Consider the following 23348-nt stretch of genomic DNA (forward strand, 5'->3'; position numbering starts at 1 on the left):
CTCCTCATCTCCCTGACATCTAAGCATTGACACCCATTGTGGGTTGAATTTTGTCCCCCCAGAATGTACATTGAAGTCCTAATCTCCAGAACCTGTGAAGGTGTCCTTATTTGGAAATAAGGTCTTTGCAGACATAATCCAGTTAAGATGAGGTCACTAGGGCTGGCCCTCATCCAACATGGCTAGTGTCCTTTGAAGAAGAGGACAAGAGACACAGACGCAGGGAAGGGAGCCAAGGATGGCCAGCAATACCAGAAGCCAGGAGAGGAGCCTAGAACAGATTCTCTCCTAGAGCCTTCAGAGGGAGCGTGGCCCTGCCAACGCCTTGATTTTGGACTTCCAGCCTCTGGAACTGTGGGAGGGTAGATTTCTGCTGTCTAAGCCCTGCAGTCTATGGCACTTTGTAGTGGCAGCCCCAGGAACCTGGTGCAACCCACTTTTCATCTGCAGTCACACCCTCATTGCTCTCAGCCTGTCTCCTGCCTTCAGATTATCATCCGCAGTCTGGAGATCCCCACATTTATGTCCTCGGTGTGGACCTCTCCCCTAGATCCCTGACTCACGTGTCCTACTGCTTATTCGCTGCCTCTGTGCATTTCTAACCAGTGTCTCACATGTGATGTGCCCAGAACCGGCTCTTCCAGTCCATACCTGTTCCTTCCCTCCCCACTCAGTATTTCTGGGGGCAGCTCCATCCTTCCAGGTGCTTAGGCCAGAAATGTTGGGCTCATTTTTTTTTTTTTTAAGAGAAGTAAGCCTTTATTTCCTTGTCTTACACATAAAGTTGGCTGAATTGGTTGCTTGGGCTCATTTTTGACTCCCCATTCCCTCTGACATCCCAAGGGTGATCTGTTAGCGCATCTTGCGGCCTCTGCGTCAGTCTCATGGCCGCTGTGATACCTGTCCAGGTGTTAGCATCTCCCTCCCGGGAGCTTCAGAGGCTTCCTGACTGCTGTCTGCTCCCATGTGTTTGCTCCCCCTTAATCTGTGCTCAGGGCAGTTTGCTGAGTGAGTGATCCTGCGGTGACTGTGACCGCGGGAGGTCACCACACTCCCTTTCTCGAAGCCTCCAGGGCTCCTCATTGCCCCCAGAGTGAAAGCCCCAGTCCCTGCTGTGGCCCTTCGGGCCTTGCACGGCGTGGGTGCCCCTCTACCTCTGTTCTCTGGGCTCCTTGGCCGCCTCCTGGCTTTCTCTGCGTTCTGGGCACTTCCCTCCCTCATGCTCCCGTTTGGGCCTCTGCTCCTCCTTGGAATCCTCTATGTAAATAGAGAAGAGCTGTGGGCTTGTGTGGGGTTACATTGTCCCACCCTCCTTTCTTCCCTCCCCCCCCAGGGTTCATCTGCCCTCCCCACGATGGCCTACCTCCAACACTTCTTATCTCTCTTCTCGGCTTATCGTCTCTTCCTTGGCACTTATGACTAACATTCTATGTCTTGTGCTGATGAATTTTTATAAAAATGATCTGACTCCCATGCTAGGATATAAGCCTTTGAGGATGGGAACTTTGGCTCCTTTGTTCACTACTGAATGTCCAGAACCTATAAGAAAGTCTACCATATGGTGGTAGGCACCCCATAATATAATAATACTTGTCGCATGAATGGATTGACAAAACATTTTAGTTGAATCTGATATTTTTATAATAGTCAGTATTTATTTTACCATTTGTGTGTGTGTGTGTTGTTTTATCTTTTTTTTTACTTTTTTAAAAGATTTTATTTATTTATTTGAGAGAAAGAGTGTGTGTGTGAGTGGGGAGAGGGGCAAAAGGGGAGGGAGAGGGACCAGCAGACTCTGCACTGAGTACAGAGCCCGACACGGGGCTCGATCTCACGACCCTGAGATAGTGATGTGAGCCGAAACCAAGAGTCAGTCGCTTAACCGCCTGAGCCACCAGGTGCCCCCATTTTGTTTTATTTTTAATTATGATAGTTTTAAAATCTAGAGAAGAATAGAGAGAATAGTGTGACAGATACCCCAAATACACATGGTCTAAATTTAACAGTTATTAGTGTTTTGCCTTATTTGCTTCATCAGATACCATGACACATACACATTTCTACCATTAAGGCTGTGTTACTACATCACCACGGTACCGTTATCATGCCTACTGGACCTGACAGTGAATCTTTGTTGTCTGATCCATACTGTCCAGATTCAAATTTCCCAATTGTTTCAAAATGGCTCTTCCAGCTCAATTGTTCAAACCAGAATGCGGTGAAGGGCCACTCACTGTATTTGATCGTGTCTTTCACGTCTCTCCTCATCCAGACGGGGTTTCACCCTCCCACCCCCCTTCTGCCTTTGGGGCCCCTGTGACATTGACTTGCCAATTCTTGTTTTGTGAAATATCTCACCTTCTCGATTTCTTCTGATTCCTTCCTCCCGAGGTTATTTAACTTGTTCTTCTGTCCTCTATATTTTTCGTCAAGTGGAAGTACATTTTAATGGTCCATTAGTTGAATTTAGTTCAGTGAAATTTCATCTTTGAAGCTGCTTCTCTGCGGCCACATGCAGCTTTGGGGCATACCCTGTGTTAACAGAAGGGCACCTTTCCTCTTTCGAAAGGCCCAGCATTTGCATGAAGGTGGCCTAAGAGCCTAGATCTGTGTTTACTGTGACTCTCTGATCTTAATACATTTGGTGTTGGCCTCTCAGGGTGATGACTCCCCTGATCCCGTAGTTCCCTGGTGCCCCCCTTCCTACCCCACCCCGGAGGGAGGTCCCTCCAGGGTGGGGCGTCCACGGCCTGAGAGGAAGTTGCAGCCTGCTGGAGGCTCCAAGACCCCTTCTTGTTGTAGGGATTGGAATAGAGAGCTCTGTTCTGGATTAGGCAAGGTTTCTAGTAGGTTCTGCCTCCCTCCCAACCTCCCCTGGACCCACATTTGGACAAAGTGGAGGCCGCTGTTGGGTTCCCATTATTTCCCCATGTAAAAGTCACGTTCCCCCTGCTGGTGACCTGTCAGTGGCTGGTGGGGGTCAGCTTGTCTAGGAGAGGGGGTAGAGGTCCTCCAGAGGGGGAGAGCGGATGCTCTTATCTTAGGGCCTTGTGTTCTGTGACTTCTGTTCTGGCATTTTACAGTATTTCCCGAGGTAGGATAATGAATTTCCTTGAGGGGCGAAAGTTTAAAGCTGTAAATTTCCTGCAAAAGGCACAGACTAGAGAATTACTAATGAACTCTAGAGCCGGAGAAGACTTTTAAGGATTTATGATATAATGTAGGATAGAAAGTTTAATAAGGTGCATTTATTTCTTTGGATCCTGGCTTCTGAACAGTTTACAGTTGATCCTCGAACAGTGTGGGAATTAGGAGAATCCCCCCCTCCACCCCGCTCCCTGCCAGGGAGGTCGAAAATCCACAGCATATAACTTTGACTCCCCAAAAACTCAACTAGCAATAGCATACTCTTGACTGAAAACCTTACCAATGGCATAAACAGTCAGTCGATTAACACGTATTTTGTGTGCCATGTGTATTATATACAGTCTCCTTACAAGAAAGTAAGCTAGAGAAATGGAAAGGTTATTAAGAAAAGCGTAAGGAAGAGAAAATACATTTACAGCGCTGTACTGTATTTATTGAAAAAAGCCCGAGCATAAGTGGACCTTCGCAGTTCAAACCTGCATTGTTCAAGGGACAAGTGTATTTTTCTGGTATAAGCATATTTCGTATACTTATTGTTTACTGAATGATAGCACAGATGTTTGGAATATGTTACTCCAGCTCTTACTGGTCATGAATTAGGAAGTACTTATATTACCAAAGTGGCATTTTAGGGAAAGGCTACCATCACCTCTTGTAATGCCAAATTACGACCTTTTCATTTCTTTATAACACAGGAAATCTGGGATCCTCTTATGCGGTGGCTGGGGAAGCATGTGGATCCTGAAGGAGTCATAAAATCCAGCAAGCTCTCCCTCAAGTTTCTTCCATCCTACACGTCTGAAATAGAAATCAGTCCATCTGCTCTACCTGTGGTGACTGACGTGGAGGCCTTCTCTTCAGAAAATTTTAACTTAGACATCTACCGACAGAATCTGCAGACAAAGCGACTTGGAAAAGTAATTCTGTTTGCCGAAGTGACGCCTACCACAATGAACCTTCTGGACGGGTAAGTTCTGGCCAGACTTTGTGCACCTGCTCAGAGGAGTCCAGAGGAGTCTCCTGTCGGACCAGCGTTGGGGGAGAAGGGGTAGAAACGAAGGGGAACTCTCAATAAGCACATTAGTAAAGCAAGGTGGTCCTAGAAGAGGTAAAATGTAGGAAGAAAAATTTAAAAATGTTCCTTGATCACAGGTTTATATTTGAAAGCAAGGGGATTTTGTGTATTGTGACCCTCTTCCTTCCCTTAGTGGTTGACCTTTCAGATGATCCTCGGAAAAAACTTTATGGAAAAATACCTTTACCCAGTGGTGTTATTACTCAGGCCATCATTTTATTTTTGTGTTGTCGTAACCAGAAGATGTTTTGTGGAGGGGCTAGGACAGCACATTTGAACGACATATGAGCTGTGTTCAGTTGAAATGAATCGGAAACTTCGTACTTTTGGAAACCCATTTTGATATGTTCCCTATTCAATACATTTTGCAGGCGCTCTCTAATCCCATTTAGATGTTTGAGATTTATTCTTACTGAGTTTTCTTTCTTATTTCTTCTGTTTCATAGACTTTGGTTAAAGTTTAAAAAATGACAAACAGATGAAAGGAATTTTTTTAACTCTTAAATTAGTATTAATATTCTTATATTGAGATAGTTTAAAAAGTAGGCTTATAGAGGGAGTGAATAAGAAAGGCATCTTCCTTCAACATGGGACTAAAATTTCAGGAATGTAAAACTAAAAAACAAAAACAAAAACCAAACACCCCACTGGATTCACAGTTCCTGGGCATTTTCACTCATGGGACTGCACAATTAGATGCATAATTCACCGTAGGGAAATATGTTGGTCTTTCTTTTTTTTTTTTTTTTTTTTTTTTTTAAAGATTTTATTTATTTATTTGAGAGAGAGAATGAGAGAGAGAGAGCACATGAGAGGGGGGAGGGTCAGAGGGAGAAGCAGACCCCCTGCTGAGCAAGGAGCCCGATATGGGACTCGATCCCGGGACTCCAGGATCATGACCTGAGCCGAAGGCAGTCGCTTAACCGACTGAGCCACCCAGGCGCCCTATGTTGGTCTTTCTTAATCATTTCTGGAATTTGATAATATGTTGTTATAAAATGATGAGATAACCTTAGAATTTTCTTGACTGTCATCGTCAAAGCCATGGAATTGGCGGTTTTGTGTGAATAGTGTGTAGAGAAAGCATTCGTGGAGCGGAATCAGAGTGAGGTGGGTGTAGCGCGAGGGACATAGGTGCCATGGCCGTGAACAGTTCTTATTTGCTGGGTTATTTTGTGTTGTCATAGGTACTTTTTTTCAGTGTTCCCTTCCCTCTCCTGCCTCCCCTCCTACCCAGTCCCGTGCCCTCCGATGAGAAGGAAAAAGCCTGTGTTTGTATATGGAACAATTGTTACTTGCTTGCGCAAACTCTGTGATAATCCTTTGTTACTCAAGCGCACACTATTTATATTGAAAAGGGGACCTATTATCATCTTATTTTCCAAATAAAAAATCAAACACGACATTTGACATAGGATTTTGGGAGATTAAATTTAGATGGAAAAAACACTGGCGCTTTATGGGGCGGCTGTGTGGCTCGGTCGGTGAGCACCTGCCTTTGGCTGAGGTCATGATCTCAGGGTCCTGGGATCGAGCCCCGCATCAGGCTCCCTGCTCAGTGGCAAGTCTGCTTCTCTCTCTCTCTCTCCCTCTGTCCCTCCTCCTGCTCGTGCTCTCTCTCTCTCAAATAAATAAAATCTTAAAAGAAAAACATTGGCACTTGTCCATTTTTGTTGGGCAGTAAGTGAAGAATATTTTATGTTGGGACGATCTTGAACCACTGGAATTACGGTCTCTGAGCTCGTGTAGTGGGCAGTGATTACTAAAAGGGCTGCAAGCCTTCTAGAGTGGATGACCCATCTCCTGTGTAATCAGATGGTTGGGTTTCCTTACATCCTGGTGAGCACGTGTTTTAGGATAGAAAGAAAATGCCGTGTAAATACACTGCTTTAGTACCCTTGAATACTGGTAAGTTCCTTTTTGATACTGAACTTTTTTTTTTTTTTTTTTTTTTTTTTACATTCTGTCTTAAGCAACTTAAGTCTGGAAAAGTGTGTAGCTGAGCCGGACAATAGCAGAGTCAGAACCTTCTGTAGGATTACGAGTTTTTATTTTTACAGAAGAGAAAAATATTTTGGCTTTTCCAAGGGCATTTAGGAAGTGTCTTTGTTTCTCTTCTTGCCTGGTCTCTGTAGAGCACAGAGAATGAAATAGCTTTGATGATTAATGATTAATCCCTCTGCTTGGCACAGAGCAGATCCCGCATTAATAAATAGTGGCTGCTCACCGTAACGTACAGATGTCCTGTTGCACGGCTCGCATGGCTTCCTTCCGAACACTGCGAGATACAGTTACTCACAGCAGCCTCGTGAGTCAGCAAGCCTGCTGAGAAGTTCCTGGGGGTGGGGTGGGGTGGATGGGCTGTAGCCTTTTTTAGGAGAAGGAGCTTGAGGTCACCTTGATGCCGAAAACTCACAGTTGTCCACAAAGGGACCATGAGATGGATAAATATGGCTTATTCCTTTCTAAGAGTAAGACCAAAACCATTTCTTTCTTTCTTTTTTTTTTTTTAAACATTTATTTATTTGAGAGAGAGGGCGAGAGTGTGAGAGCAGGGGCGGAGGGACAGAGGGAGAGAGAGAGACTCTCTAGGAGACTCCGCATTGAGTGGGGAGCCCGATGCGGGGCTTGATCCCACGACCCCGCGATCACTACCTGAGCCGAAATCAAAAGTCAGACTCTGAACTGACTGAGCCACCCACGTGCCCCAGACCAAAACCATGTCTATAGCCAATATTATATTTGATCCCACATGGGCTCTCCTCATGGAAGCACAGTCTATTGTCATAATGATAATAATAATAATAATAATAATAATACTAGCTAATGTATTGAAAGCTTTTATCTTTCAGATACTGACTGCTTCAATGTACTTTACATGTATCAACCAGTTTCATACAGAATCTTTTAGTGCCTAGGGTCATCAGAGTCAAACTCCAGTATCATACCAGCGTGTAGAAAGCTACGTATCAGAATTTACCATATATGGAATTGTTCCTGTGGACCGACCACATCCATAGGTCTATTATGCAGAGCAAGAAGAATTTTCAAAAGTGTGGCCTGGGTTTGAATTCCATGCATGTTTCTCTCTTTATATCTGTCACTTCTGTGGCTCTTTCCTCAGGGTCTGGAATAGAAGTAAAATTTAAGTTAGATAATAGATCTTTATTATAAGGTTTCTAAAATCTTTTTTCTCTGCCCTTCCCCCCCCCACCTGCGGGGACTTGTTGCAGCTAAAAATTGGGAGTTCCCTTCCTAAGAAAGGAGGGGGAAGCCCATGGTGGGGAACAGCCAGCAATTTCTACCTCAGTCCCAAATATCTGTGTTGTATCCGCCCCCCCCCCGCCTGCCCCATCTAAAACTCTCACCCCCTCCTCCAGGAAGGTAGCTCTACTAGTCTACTTCCTCTCGAGCAGATTCAGGATCTCTGGGGATGGAACCTTCTCTGTCAGGGCTGGACGTGGCTCACTGAGGTCTGGCAGTCTGCTAGTGAAAACAGACGTGTTCTCTGCCGCTGGCTGTGGGGGTGAGATGGGGACCATGGAATCCCCTGGGCAGGGAAGGACTCCTTGAACAGGCAGTAGGTAGGTTTCCTGGTCATGCATCTGGCCTGGTGTCCTTGGGGTCATGACTTTGCCTTTTGGGAGGGTCTTGACTGTAACACATTGAGATGTGCATCAGAGGGGATGGGCTTCTGACACCCACTCTTGGTGAGGGTTCGAGGGGTCTGAATATTACTGTTCTTAGGGTGAAATCACAGCCTTTTAGGTCAGCCTAATGGTTTCTGCGGAGATAGATGTTTCTGAAAACTTTAGTAGGCCTCTGATGGTTCTGTGTGAATAACCATCAAAGATCTTATCTCGAGTTGAGATTTTTAGCCTAAAAACTCTGGTTTTTTAAAGGCCCTGATACTCTGCCCATCCCCTTCTCACCCAATTAGATGGCGGGTCCCTTGTCTGAACGAAACGGTGGTGTGGGTGATCCCTTGATGACAACTTTGGCAGAAGGCTGCAGGCTGTCTGTGGTGAAGCATCTGTCTTACCGCCTATGGGGGCTGCAGGGACAGCCCCGGAGGCTCCAGCGTAGATTGCTGGTGGCCGACCCCGTATCAGATCTGTTTTCTTTTCCATCCTTTGAGACCGACTAGCTCTTGTGGAGATCATGTCCCTTTCATTCAGTGAACTTTGCTGAGTGTCAAGGATGGAAGCACTGACGTTGTGAGTGTTCAGAGCTAGTCCCTATAATGGTATCGCTTCTAACAGTTGCATGGTCTTCCTCCCAAGCTGTAGAAAGCCAGGCTTCTAGCAGATGCTTTGCTGCTGTTTGACAGGAGCGGTCTCCACTGTTCCCTGCCCCGACGACCCTCCCTCTCTCTCAGGTCGCATTTCTGGTGATATGCGTGAGATCGAAGCCTTGCACACCCCATTCGGGTACCAGCTTCTGGGTCAATTAGGATTAGATAGGTATCCCCGAATTAAAGTGTTTCAAACAGGATTGAGGTTTGGGTTCATTTCTCTGTCCCGTAAATGAGAGAGGCCGAGATGGGCAGCCCAGGGTCCACCAGCGTGCGGCCCCCCGCGTTAAGGATGCAGTTGAGTTGCTCCGCCACCCTCAGCAAGTGGTCTGAGAGGTGCCCCTGGCATTTATGTTCTGGTCTTAGCCAGTACGCGGGGGAAGGGGCTGAGAGGGGTGTGCCTCCAGTCTTACGGACTCTTTCCAGAAATCGCTCGTGACATTTTTGTTTATATTCTAGGGCTAGGATCTGTGCACAGGACCGTGTCGACCCACAAAGAAGGCTAGGAAATAACTGTGGTCTGTGTACTCAGCATCCATGAATCCACTGAAAATCAGGGGCCGAGTACACTAGGGAGGAGTGGAGAACAGATACTGGAGGAGAATTAGAAGTCTTTTTCCCAAGCATGTACTTTTTATTAGTCGGACTATTAAGAAAAATAGCTGGAGGCCTTTAAATAGTATACACGGAATGATAGCCCCGGGGCCTACAAGATTTAAAATCATGGGTGAAAATAATTATTTGAATACTTACACTAATTCTGTCTCACACTTACTCAGTACCATCAGCGGTAACTTGGAAATTGCTCTTCTGACAAATAGTTTGGAGGGCTACCATCTTTTCTTCTCTGGCTACAAACCCAGCTGAACTCCCGCGGCCCTGAGACAGACGTTGGCAGCTTTCATTTGAGCTCAAGGTATGAAAGCAGGCAGGTGCCAGAACCTTCCCCTCCTGCCCCTGACCTGTGAATGTTAAAGGTGTGTTAGTGATCCAGCAGAGGGGAAGGAGCTCTGGGGAAGGGAGTGACTGGGGGAGATAAGGGAGCTGCTTGCTAGCAACTAAATCAGGGCAGTTGAAGGGCCTGTGGGCTCCCGTCTCCAAACATAAAAAGTGAAAGCCATGTCAGTGAGTGATAGTCCCCCAAGAGTCGTACTTGGCTCAGCTACCCACCCGTCTGACTAGGACAGATAATTTCACCCTCTATTCCCTGCTCCAGTCAAGTTCCCTGGCACGTGTTTCTGACCCTGAAACGTGTTTTCTACTCTGTTGTCAGGGTAACCTTTTGGACACGATGCTGGATTTGATTGCCTTTAGACACCTTTCTTTTTCTTCCCTATTTCCTGGTAGGTTTTCCTGTGACCAGTTAGCTCAGCTAGTTGGATAGAGTCCCAAGGGCATGGGCTCCATACTGTGTCTGGACCAGTGAACATTACTGTGTCCCACAGTCACGTCCTACAGAGGCGCACCCCGGAAGCCATTTGCAGATGTGAGCTGTTGGTGGTGGTGGGGTCTACACCGGCATTGGCGATGGATTAGCACCATCCGTCACCACCATTGAGAGAAACACCTCCACGTGGCGTGCTTGGGATACCACATTCTGTCTCATCTTTTTTTTTTTTTAAGATCTTATTTATTTGACAGAGAGAGACAGCTAGAAAGGGAACACAAGCAGGGGGAGTGGGAGAGGGAGAAGCAGGCTTCCCGCCGAGCAGGGAGCCCGATGCGGGGCTCGATCCCAGGACCCTGGGATCATGACCTGAGCTGAAGGCAGACGCCCAACGACTGAGCCACCGAGGCGCCCCTCTGTCTCATCTTGTGATTAGTCTCTGCTATGGGGAAGGCATTAGCCTAGACCATGGAGCACAGAGCTTGGGAGTAACTGAGTTGTGATAACTGTGGAATTGTCCCTTATTAGATTTTGACTCATATCATCTTTTTTGATGACTTTTACCAAGTCGCTGTCAGATACCGAAATAACTCACGTGTGAAGCCACAGTTTGTGGTGAGCCAGATGACCACAAACTTGTTTATACTGATTTCCTTAGCATACTTACATATCCTCAGTAAACTGACCAAGGGTGGACTCTTTTTTTTTTAAGATTTTATTTATTCATTTATTTGAGAGAGTGAGAGAGAGAGAGAGCACATGAGAAGGGGGAAGGTCAGAGGGAGAAGCAGACTCCCTGCCGAGCAGGGAGCCCGACGTGGGACTCGATCCCAGGACTCCAGGATCATGACCTGAGCCGAAGGCAGTTGCTTAACCAACTGAGCCACCCAGGCGCCCGACTCTTTTTTATTTGTAAAGACTAATACAGATTTCCTTATTAAATAAGCTTATTCTCTTAATATTGTTTAAGTCCCTTCATTTTTCAGGCTTAAGTTTGCCCTCATCCATAGAAGAAGCATTTATGGCATGCCTTCTGTATGCCAGGCACTGGGTTAGGCTCTTGAGGGAGAATGATGGAGCAGGTACCAGCCTTACAGTGCATTGGAAGAATCAGATTGCAGTGCACCTTCAGCTCATACATGTGTGCACCCTTCTTGTTCTGAATGCGAGGGGTTTGGGCAGAGAGAAGTGGGTGCAGTAGATAATGTGATATAGGGAAGGAAGTAGACTGGTCAGTGAATTTTTTTTGAGCAATTACTATGTGTCAGGCATCATTCCTGATTCCAAAATCCCCGGGTCTGGTAGGGAAAATGCTGGAACTGAAAATTTTATCACCATCTGGCTCTGTATCCCTCCCTGGGGCCTTGCTCTCCTTAGCTGTGAGATCTGGGGTGCTGGACACTCCCTTGATGGGGTGATCTTCCCAAGTCTGCCTCTTTCACCAGCCAACCTTTCCCCAGCACCTCTAGAGGGCTGAAATGGTTTTGGGAATTAGGCTCACTTTGCATGGGAGACAGTAGGCTTCCTGCGAGCAAAAGGAATGAAAAGGAAAAACAATCCCAGAACACAGTTTTTGAAAACATTTTGGGGAAATCGCGTTGGGGAGAATGGCCACCATCATTTGATAAAGAGTATTTTTGTTTCAGAATTTGGGGCCAACGCTAGCTTTTCGCCTCTCTGCATGTGTGTCCGTTCAGTCCCAAACATCTCTTTCCCCTTTTCTGCTCTTCTGGTTCTGCTCCCCTAACTCGCTCCCCTGCACACCCTCCTCCCCTGAAGTCGAGGCCTGAGAGACAGAAATTGGGCTGGAACTAATTTAATGGCTGAGTGACCTCACAGTAGAGAAACAGCCGGATCCTAATAGGGGTCTTTGTCTACATTTCCACTCTGGCTGGTAGCATGCCAGTCAAGAGTCAAGCTAGAGACACAGGTGGAAGCGATTAGACCTGTCATAAGGTTTGAAAAATTGATTCTGGAGGCGGAGTGAATAGATTGAACTTGACAGTGTTGTCCTAAAGATTCTAAGGGAAAATTCTGTAGTTTAATTTGAAATCCCTTGATTATTCATTAGCTTTCCAGATGGCTTTTGTTGATGTTTTACATATTAATGCCTGTATTGTGTTATTGGTGTACTCTTAATGTGCACATAGGTAATGAGCAAAGAATAAATACATGGGTAAGTGTCCCAAATTAATGGGATGTTGGTGTAATTGTGAAATAAAGGGTTTTTAAGAAGTTGATTGCTTTGGAATAATTAGTGTGAGCTTTTTTTATGGGCCAATTTTGTACTTTTAAAGTGAAAATTATTGGAGAATTTTAAAGAAACCTTCATTTGAATGTTTACCTCTAAATTAAGGCTTAGAATATAACTGCAGCCTTTGACTCTAGAGGTCACGACTGAAGGGCTGGCTATTCTGGCAAGTTCTCCATCAAATGCTTTTTTTTTTGCCCCAATTCAACACCTGAATAAGTTAACCTTTCACATGCCATGCTCCTGGAATTGAATTATGAAGTGGCCCATTATTTTCCAGAGATGCCTCCACATTAATTTTTAGTGTTTTAGGATGTTTGCTTTCACATTTTGTAGCTGACTTTTTTTAAAGTAGGGTAAACTCGTTGTGTGGTGCACCATTTTGTGGTGGTTACAGCGTGTGCTGTCTAGAGGGCAGTTTCATGAGAATTGGACCTTCTTTGTCCCTCTGTCATCATTAAGCAACATTTAACTGTTGGACAACCTGAAGCGTCCCGGGTTTCACGGTTCAGAAGAGTGAGGGAGAAGGTCACCACCCAGCGATGCCATGTGAACGGTGAACATCATTGGTCCCAGCCACGGTGGTGTTTCTGCCGTGCCCTCCCCCCGCCCCCAACAGTAGAAGCTCTTCCTCTGGAGCCTTCTTCCAAACACACAGCACAGTCTTTTCATGTTCTTGATGGTGGTTCTTTAATCTTTTGAGGGTACACCAGACTTCTAGGAAAAAACAGAACAAAACCAAACAAAAGCAAAAACAAAAACCCTAGACACGGTGGTAAGGTATCCATTGTGGGATGTATTTGCAGAAACAGCTAGTTCCCCATGGTTCACTCATTTCTAATTACTAAGGATAGACTCTTGGTTTGACCCTAGGGGCTTAGATCTTGCAAACGGGATATTTCTGTCCTGGGCTGGAATTCCAGTTCCGCCTTTTACTACATGAGTGACCTTGGGTAAATCAGAAACCATGCAAGTGTTTCCTTATCATGCAGTGTCGCCAGTCGTAGTCTCTGCTTTCCTCTTCATTTTTTCTTTTTAAATTCATTCGCTCAACTAATTTCTCTTCAGCACCTGCCGTGTGCAGGACTTTGCCGCAGGCTCTGGGACCCGGTGGGGAAGGACAACAGACACATGAGACCTTCCTTCCAGAAGCCTGCATCCCCCCAGGATCCGGAGAGGATGTACTGAGACTCGTCTGCAAAGCTCTCAGCACAGAGCTCATATTGATTGGGCTCTCACTGTTATTTAAACTTCCGTGTAATTCATTTGTTCTTTTGAGCTCTTCAGTGGTAGTGCTGTGAGTGTCCGTGAAACAAATCAGCATCGTCTTCCCCCCAGATTGTAATATGTGTTTTCTTTGGGTGGAGTTTTTGTGGAAGGTTTTGGCAGCTTTTTCTCGTCATGCAAGAAGCATGATGGCTCATCACTAGTTACTTTTTTTTGCCAGAAATGGGTTGTTTTAGTCCAGCTTTTCTTGAAAGATGAGAAAACATAGTCAGTTGTCTGTGTTTGTCTTACCCTTAAAATATGTGGAGCCAGTTACGTCCTTTTTTAATCAAATTTATTCTTTTTTTAAATCTTCACAATTTATCATTTTCACAGATAACAAGAGTCATTTGGAAAGAGCCAGAACATTGACTCTTTGAACATTTTCATCAGTCCCACGATATGCCTTGTGCATCACCCACATCTTCCTTGAGCCCCTAAACCTCTTGCACCAGTTGGAAATGCATGTGTTTGATGTCGCATGATGGTCTTGAGTTGCTTACATACTTACTACTCTGCAGAATTGCTCAGATGTATACTGCACTTGATATTCATTTTGTCAGATGCATCTGTTATTTTGAATGAGCAATAAAATACCACAAAGGGTAATAAAGCAAGGTTTGGGGCTGGAAAATGTCTTCAGTAAAGAAGGTGACAGCCAGTTCCCTAAACTTGTGTTTTTCCCTGGTTCGGATGCGTCTTAGAGAGAAAGCCGAGGGTTAGCTGCAGTTTAGAAGTGAGCAGCATCCTACGGTGGTTGGGAATGTTTTCACTCTCAGTTATTGAGAGCAGAGGAGTGATTTCTTAGCGACGTGTCCTGGGAGGGCCCAGAGTGGGCAGATGAGAAATCTGGCTTACACTGGGCAGGGTAGCCTGGGATACTGACAGCATCTCAGTCCCCCGAGCGTTGTTGGCGAATTCCATGACCTCTCATCTTAAAATGAGTAAACTGTCGTGATGCCCACTCCTAGGAATGGCGCTCATGTTCAGAGGGTCAGAGGAAGGGGTGAAATGGGGAGCCCTTGGCTCGGTCTCTGACATGGAGTGGGTGATCAGGAAGTGCTGCTTGTCTCCCCACTAAGATGGGTGCTCTCTCCAGATGGAGACTGCTGAGAGCCGCCTCCTTGGCAACTGCAAAAATAAAGATTGAGAATGTGTCCCAAGGTTCTCATGCAAGAAAAAAAATGTATGACAAGAAAGCAGCATTTTAAAAACTTGGTTATGTGACAACATGGACAGGACCTTGTCTGTCTTGCTAAGTGAGGGAAGTCAGACGGCGAAAGATTAAGTACTGTGTGGTATCACTTCTATGTGGAATCTAAAAAAGCCAGACTCCCAAGAACAGAGGTAGAATGGTGGTTACCAGGGAATGGGGGTGAGGGGTGGGGGCCTGGAATAGATGTTGTTTAAGGGCACAGAGTTGCAACGGGAAGCCCTCAAGCTCTCAAATAAGTCCTCACGACCTAATGCACAGCATAGTGAATGTAGACAGCAGTACCATATTGTAATCGTCAAACTTGCTTCGAGACCAGAACCTAACTACTCCAACCACTGAAAATAAAGGATAAGTAATGTGAGGGGCACCTGGCTGGCTCAGTCAGTGGAGCGTCTGACTCGTGGTCTCAAGGTTATGAGTTTAAGCCCCGCGTTGGGTGTGAAGGCTACTTAAAAAACAATAAAACAAAACAAAACAAAAAACCCAGAAATGATAAGTAATGTTTTAGAGGTGCCCATTATCGCCATAATAGCAATCATATTACAATATATAAATGTATCAAATTAACATCTACATCTTAAATTTACGAAATGTTCTATGTCAAATATACTTCAATTAAAAAAAGTAAAATTCAGTGCAAGAGAAAGTGAAACTCAGTTTATGAATTAACATTAGTTTCTACATGGAAAAATTTTAAATATTCTTAGAATTTGGTGTTTGTCATCATTCAAGTATGGCCACTTACCTGTATACATGTGAGGGAGGTAGAGGCTGAGCTGTGGGTTAAAACATTTGTTTTAGTAAAGATGTGTTAGGTGATCAAGCAGATCTTTTTCCCTCGCCCTGTTCTGCATACCTCTGCCCCATTCCCATTTCTCCCCTGACATGGCTTTGTGACTCACTTAGAAAAACTTCTGTTTTTCTTTCACATAAAAACACTTACCTGCTTTGGAGGTGAGGGTTGATTTGCTTTCATCTGCCCCTTTAAAATCTTTTACACACCCACCATTTGTCCAAACACACTTGGAGCTCTGAAATGCCCTTGTTTCTGCTTTCTGTTTTGGAGAGAAGCATGTTCTGTTTCTGCATGAGGGGTATTCCGTCACCCTGAGACCCAGACGCCACATTTTTTCTGCATTGCACAAGGGGTCATTCATCATTTTCATTTTTCGTTTGGCTCTCCCACAAGAGTATTTAAATTAGCGAGAAGGAAAATGAAGTCATTGCCTGACAGAGAAGTATTTTCTTGGGATGTGGGAAGGGTAGAGGAGACAAGAGAAGAGGAAGGGATTATGATGAGGTCTGTCCCTACCTCTTTTTCTAGCCTTTGGTTCCAGAGGTCACTTGGATGCTGATGTGGTTTCCACAGGTTAAAATTGGGTAATATGTGTGTACAGAAGTTACCCAAAAATGAAACTACACGGTGGGACAGCAGTGTCAGTGACCTTGGAAACTTAGGCTGTAATTTTATCTGTGTCGTTCTCACACACCAGCTGTGTGATGTTGGGTGAACCACCCGAATTCTCTGGACCCGTCTCCTTATCTGTAAATGAGAGGGTTGTACTAGATCTGTGGCTTATTTTTTCAAATTTTTTTTTTTTAAGCAGTAAAGCCCCTTTTTACATGAACTACCCACCTGGTACAGATGGGGCTGGGGAGCCTTCTAGAGCCCAAGTTCCTCAGGGCATGGGTGTGGAGACAACTGGCCGAGAAAGTGCCCGAGGTCCTGCCACCTGGACACTCAGGCCCAGCTGACTGGGACAATTAAATCTCAATGGCAGGCTGACTGGTTGGCCGGACTGTCTTTTTTTTTTTTCTTTTTAAATTTTAATTTTAAGTAATTAATTTTATTTAAAATATTTATTTAGAGAGAGGGAGTATGAGCGGGGGGGAGAGGGAGAGAGAGAATCTCAAGCAGAGTCCGTGCTGAGCGTGGAGCCTGACTTAGGGCCCGATCCCGTGACCCCGAGATCATGACCTGAGCTGAAATCAAGAGTCAGATGCTTCACCGACTGAGCCACCTGGGCACCCCTGGACTGCTCTCCTGTCATTTCCAGTGTTTTTCTTTAAAGATTTTATTTTTTATTTATTTATTTGAGAGAGAGAGAATGAGAGACAGAGAGCACGAGAGGGAAGAGGGCAGAGGGAGAAGCAGACCTCCTGCTCAGCAGGGAGCCCGATGCGGGCCTCGATCCCGGGACTCCAGGATCATGACCTGAGCTGAAGGCAGTCGCTTAACCAACTGAGCCACCCAGGCGCCCTCCAGTGTTTTTCTATTCTAAATATTCTAAAAAATACCCTGCCTTGTTCCAAGAAGATTTAAGGCAATGGGGATTTCAGTTTATCTGTTATGAGATAAGCTCGTTCTCCTCTTGTAGGTGCAGCAATATGACCAAAAGGGATTGTACCAGGTTTCTTTGGTTGTTATTGTACGTCATGTCCAAGTTATGTGCGTATTGTTTGTAACACTCAGCACCATTCAGTTTCTTGACTTCCCCAGACTGACAATGAGGCCTGAGTGACTGTGGTCCCCTCTGGAACACAGGGAAGCCTGGGTGGGTCCCCTGCCCCTGTGAAGCTAAGTAGCTGTTGTCTCGGGGTGATTATCCAGTGGTTATTCAAATGTCTCCAGTTACAGGTGAGTGAAGTCTGAGGGGAGAAATCTCTGCCGGAGTAGCTTGGGTTTCAGACACCCAGACTCCAAGAGGGGATCTCAGTTTTGGTGGAGAATGCCCCTCAGTTCCCGAACCCCTTAGGAGTGCTCTGGGAGGGGAGTGGGGTGGCGGGGCAGTGGTGGGAATGGGGTGGGGGAGTTGGGGCAGGTGCATAGTTGTCTTCTATGAAGTCTTGGTCAACATTTCAGATTTTGAAGTTTCATTAGAGCTTGCTTGGCTCATGAACACAGCATAGAATTTGCCCTGGAATCGGAGTATTGGTTGCGCGTACTTGAACGATGGTGCACAGTTTGAGGTGCAGGATTTATCCAAGGGGCTTTCATCCTGCTTTCCTGGAGTTTTTTTTTTTTTTTTTTTTTTTTTTTTTAAGATTTTATTTATTTATTTGAGCCAGAGAGAATGAGAGAGAGAGAGAGAGAGCGTAGGGTCAGAGGGAGAAGCAGGCTCCCTGCCGAGCAGGGAGCCCGATGCGGGACTCGATCCAGGGACTCCAGGATCATGACCTGAGCCGAAGGCAGTCGCTTAACCAACTGAGCCACCCAGGCGCCCCTTTCCTGGAGTTTTTATTTGGAATCTTTCAGTATCCTCCTTACTTCTGAAAATACCCTATGGCAACTGCTCTTTTCTAAACTTCAACAAAATGAAATGTAATTTGATTTTTAACACTCTGGGCTCATCCATGAAGGTAACGCAAGACACTTGCATGTTGCCTCTCAGGATTTTAAATCTCTGATGCGAACCTCCTCTTAACAAAGGATTGTTTCTGCTTTTGTTTAGAAGCTCAGTTAAAAGGCTTCCTGTAGCTTTCAGCTTAGGTGTTGTTCCGTTCCCTTCCTTTGTTGCAAAGTGTGGTGCCTCCCAGTTGTTGAAGGTCATCAGAGGCCCTCTTGGGGTTCAGCTGCGGGTCAGTGGAGGTAGAGCCCCATGGTAAGATTGGGGGATGTTGTCTTTTTTGCTGTGGCACCTGGAAAACCGTCATGAAACAGACCAAATCTCTTCAGCACAATGTGGTCATAGTTGGGATAGAATGAAGGATTTGACATCTCGTAAACCTGAAATCGGACCAACGGGGTGTACCAAAACTCTTATGGTCTCTTAGATCGGTGGGGAGGAGGGTACCTGAGAGGCCAGTCACCTGAATGCCCTCTGCACTGTTTCAGATGTGTCTGAGTCCTGGATGATGAGCAACTTTCTGGCCTTGTTCAATTTACAAATATTTACTGAGTGGTTTATACCTTTGGGCAGCTCATTCCAGCATCTTAGGGCGAGTGCTGTCTCCCGGGATGGGTCCTTCAAAACCCATCCCATTCCATAAAGGAAATCTGGCCATGGATGCAAGTAGAGAAAATTTCTTTAACTTTCTCCCAAATGATAGTTAAAGGATCTGTTAATTAGTTCAGATAGTTTAAGATATTTGAAGATAGTTATTGGCTGTTCTAATCCCCCTACCACCTTTTCTCTAAGCATCTCCAGTAATAAACATTTAGTTATATCGTCATGTTGGAGATGAAAACTTTAGGTCTGGAGGACCAAAAGCCTTGACCTAAAGGCAGTCAGGGTACATAAAACTATTTTTTTCCTGAAAATATTTATTAGTTATGAAAAGAATTCTTGGCCATTATAGAAAACGACAATATAATAATTTATCCTAAGGAAATGAAAATCATCTGTAACCACACCACTTATAAATGGTATTAATCTTTTGGTATATTTTCTTCTATTCTGTTTTCCTCCTACATGATATGTAAGATTGTGATTATGTTGTTTATGAAATAATCACTTTCCATGCAATTAGTCTGCGAAAAACACGTCTTTTGTTCTGTATATGCAGTTTGACCGTGATTTATTTAAGCAATCTCCAGTGAATGCTCTCCTGTCATTTCCAGTGTTTTTCTATTCTAAATAATAAGCATATTTCTTTTTGAGGCAGAGGTTCTGTATAATTCTTTAGTGACCCCATTACAATAGTTCTGTTCCAGAAGATAATTGGAAAATTATAAAACAAAAGCAGATGTTGATTGAAGTTGAACAGGATGAAGCCAATAATACTTGTTGTTTACAATATTTCATATTATTTCATCACTATTGTACAGTTATTTTACATTATTTCATCTTTTGTCCATAGCGATGTCATGCCTTAATAATAGCTAACATTAATTTGGCATGTACTGTGTGGCAGGTACTGTGCATTATGCGCATTTTTCCCATTCAGTCTTTACCGGATCCTAGGAGATAGGTACCATCATAGTTCCCATTTTAAGAAATGAGGGAGCTATTGCTTTGAGGGTTGAAATGGCTTGGCCAGAGCCACACAAAGAGTTAAATGGTAGAACCAGCATTTAAAAGATTTGTTTGAGAGCCTAGATTCTTAGCCTCTGATGCTATGTTACTACAGGTGCTTTGCTGAAATCCTAATACACTATATCCCCCATCCTTCCAACATCTATGTATATGCTAATCTTGTTGTAAAAGGAAATCAGGTGACATATCTAATTCTTGGTGATTTTCTTAAGTTTGTTAGGAGATTTTTTGTGGAAAGGGGTATAATGGGAGTCATAAGTTAAAGTCCCAGGTCTTGACCTTACTAGTGGGCCATCTTACTTAACTTGTTTGTTCTGTACCATTATCTGTAAAACATGGACAGTAATACCTCTATTACTGGGCTGTGATACAGGTTAAATAGAAGAGTAAATGTGAAAGTCCCAGTTCAGTTCCTGGTATTCAGGTAGGACTAGGTACTCTGTAGTAGTAATTTCCTTATTTCCTTGAATTTCAACAGGGATAGGACATCTCTAGTTAGTACAGTTGCCTTTGAAAATTACAATGGCATGTTTCTTTTAGTTTGCTAGTTCACAGTAACCCTTCAAAGATCAGCCATATGAATTTAATTATATCTTCCTCATGTTCTCCAGTTCTGTGAACTTGAAAATAGAATAATAATAATTACCCAATTTAAAGAAGAGAGCAAAAGACTGAAAAAAAAAAAAAAACCCTCAGGAACCTGTAGGATAATCTAAAAATATCCAATATATAGTAATTGACATCCCATGAGAAGAGAGACAGAATGAGGCAGAAAGAAATATTTGAGCAAACAATGGCCAAATGATCTCCCAAATTGGTAAAAGACATCAATTGGCAAGTTCAATATGTTAGCAAACCCTGAGCAGGGTAAAGCTGATGAAAATATACCTAGGCACATCAGAATCAAACTGCTGAAGACAAAGATAAGGAAAATACTGAAAGCAGCCTGAAGAAAACATCACTTTACAGGCCGAGGAACGATGAGTTGAATGTGCACAATTTCTCATTGGAAATCATGGAAGCCTGAAGAGAGTGGTACGGTATTTTTAAAGGGCTCAAAGAAAAAACCCTGTCAACCCAGAATTCTACACCCAGCAAAAATAGGCTTCAACAATGAAGGCAAAATACATTCCCAGATAAAAGAACACTAAGACAATTTGTTATAGTGCAGATCTGCTGGATAGAATGCCAACAGGAGTTCCAGAGGGCAAGGGGAAATATACCAGAGGGAAACTTGGATCCTTCGAGAAGGAACAAAATGGCAAATAACTGAGTAAATTTAAAATTCTTTTCTCCACTTAATTTCTTTAAAACATATATGACTGTTGGGGTGCCTGGGTGGCTCAGTTGGTTAAGTGTCTGCCTTTGGCTCAGGTCATGATCCTGGAGTCCTGGGATCGAGCCCCACAGTGGGCTTTCTGCTCAGCAGGGAGTCTGCTTCCCCCTCTGCCCCTCACCCTGCTTGTGCTCTCTCTCTCTCCCTCTCTCTCAAATAAATAAAATCTTTAAAAAAAATGACTGTTTAGAGCAAAAATTGTAACATCACCCTGCATAATCTTGTGTATGCTAATGTTGTGCATATGGTAACTCTAGTATAAAGGACAGTAGAAAGGGGGTAAATGGTGGCAGTATTTCTATATCTGATGTGAAATGGTATAAACTCAGTAGGTGTGTAAATTTTTTTTTAGAAGATTTATTTATTTATTTATTTGACAGAGAGAGAGACAGCAAGAGAGGGAACACAAGAAGGGGGGAGGGGTAAAGGGAGAACCAGACTCCCCGCTGAACAGGGAGCCTGATGCAGGGCTTGATCCCAGGACCCTGGGATCATGACCTGAGCTGAAGGCAGATGCTTAACGACTCAGCCACTCAGGTGCCTCTAAACTCAGTAGGTGTGTAAATTAAGCATTTATATTGTAATCCCTGGAGTAACCACTAAAAACATAAGGCAAAGGGGCATCTGGGTGGCTCAGTCAATGAAGTATCCGACTCTTGATTTCAGCTCAGGTCATGATCCTCAGGGTCATGAAATTGAGTCCGTGTCAGGCTCCGGGCTCAGCAGGGAGTCTGCTTTTGAGATTCTTTCTCTCTCTCTCCCTCTGCCCCTCCTCTCTCTTTCTCTCTCTCTCTCTTTAAATAAATTAATTAAAAGAAATCCTTAAAAACATAAGGCAAAGAGGTATAGCTAAAAAGCTAATAGGTAAATTAAAATATCCAAATAATCCAAATGAAGGCAGCAAAAAAAAGTAATATTGGGACGATAAATAGAAGGAAAAAACAAAAATGAACAAAATGGTAGGCCTAATTCAGCTAAATGATAATCCACTAAGCACTGCGGTTAAAAGCCAGAGTGTCAGAATGGGTACAAAAAAAAGAAAGAAAAACCTGAGTATATATTCTCGTTAAGACACGCTTAATTATAAAGACATCGAGAGGTTAAAAGCAAAAGGATGGAAAGAGATATACCATGCAAATAGCAAGCTTATTAACATCCAATAAAACAGACTTCAGGACAAAGAATTAGGAGAGATTAAGAGGGGTATTTCATAATGATAAAAGGTTCAATTCATTGAGAAGACGTAACAATCATAGATGTGTATTTACCTGATAACAGAGCTTGAAAAAAACGATGACAGAATTAAAGAGAAAAATAGACAAGTCCACAATCACAGTTGGAGATTTTAATACCACTTTCTTAACAGGTAGTGGAACAACTAACCAGAAATAGTGAAAAACATAAAAGATCTGAATAACACTATCAACCCCCATCACCTAATTGGTATTTATGGAACACGACATCCAGCTGAACGCACATTCTCATCAAGTGCATATGGTATATTCACCAAGGTAGATTATATGCTGGGCCAGAAAATACGTCTCCATAAAAATAAAGTGATTGAAATCACATAGACCAAGTACTTTCTCTGTCCACGATGGAATCAAATTAGAAGTTAGTACAAAAATGTATCTAGGAAAATCACAAATATTTCAAAATTAAACAACACACATCTAAATAATCCATGGGCCAAGGAAGAAATCGCAATAGAAATTAGAAACTTGGGACACCTGGGTGGCTCAGTCGGTTAAGTGTCTGCCTTTGGCTCAGGTCATGATCCCAGGGTTCTGGGATCGAGTCCCGCATCGGGCTCCTTGCTCAGCAGGAGGCCTGCTTCTCCCTCTGCCTGCCACTCCCCCTGCTCTCTCTCTCTCTCTAACAAACAAATAAATAAAATCTTAAAAAGAAAAAAGAAATTAGAAAGTTTTTGAAGTTAAGGAATATCGAAATAGAGATACCATGATTGTGGAAGAGAAGACTCAGTATTAAGGTGCCAGTTTGCTTTAAATTGATTTATGGATTCAGTGCAAGTTTAATAAAAATCACAGGAGGAGTTTCAGTAGAAATGTATAAGCTGATTCTAAAATTTACATATAATTTACATAAAAATGCAAGGACACTACAGTAGAGAAAGTAATTTTGAACAAGAACAAAGTTGGAGAAGCCATATTCTCTGACTCTAAGACTTACTGTAAAATTGTAGTAATTGAAGCACGTGGTATTGACATTAACAAGAAATAGGGATCAATAGAACCCAATATTTCAGAAATAGATCTGCCCTTGATTGGCCATTTGATTTTTGACATAGGTGTCAAAGCAATCCAACGGTGCTGGCTGGGGCGCCTGGGTGGCTCAGTCGGTTAAGCACCTGCCTTCAGCTTAGGTCATGATCCTGGGGTC

At 43.9% G+C, this 23348-nt stretch overlaps 1 protein-coding gene across 1 annotated transcript in view; it reads left to right on the forward strand.

The window, feature by feature from the left end:
* Positions 1–23348, forward strand: part of HLCS (holocarboxylase synthetase) — a 210547-nt gene that overhangs the window by 59363 nt on the left and 127836 nt on the right. Inside the window, exon 6 of the mRNA XM_044913424.1 lies at positions 3843–4114. Within this exon, the coding sequence (XP_044769359.1) occupies positions 3843–4114 (272 nt within the window). The remainder of the gene's footprint in view (positions 1–3842; positions 4115–23348) is intronic.

The sequence above is a fragment of the Neomonachus schauinslandi genome, chromosome 1 (assembly GCF_002201575.2).
Source record: "Neomonachus schauinslandi chromosome 1, ASM220157v2, whole genome shotgun sequence".
Taxonomy (NCBI): domain Eukaryota; kingdom Metazoa; phylum Chordata; class Mammalia; order Carnivora; family Phocidae; genus Neomonachus; species Neomonachus schauinslandi.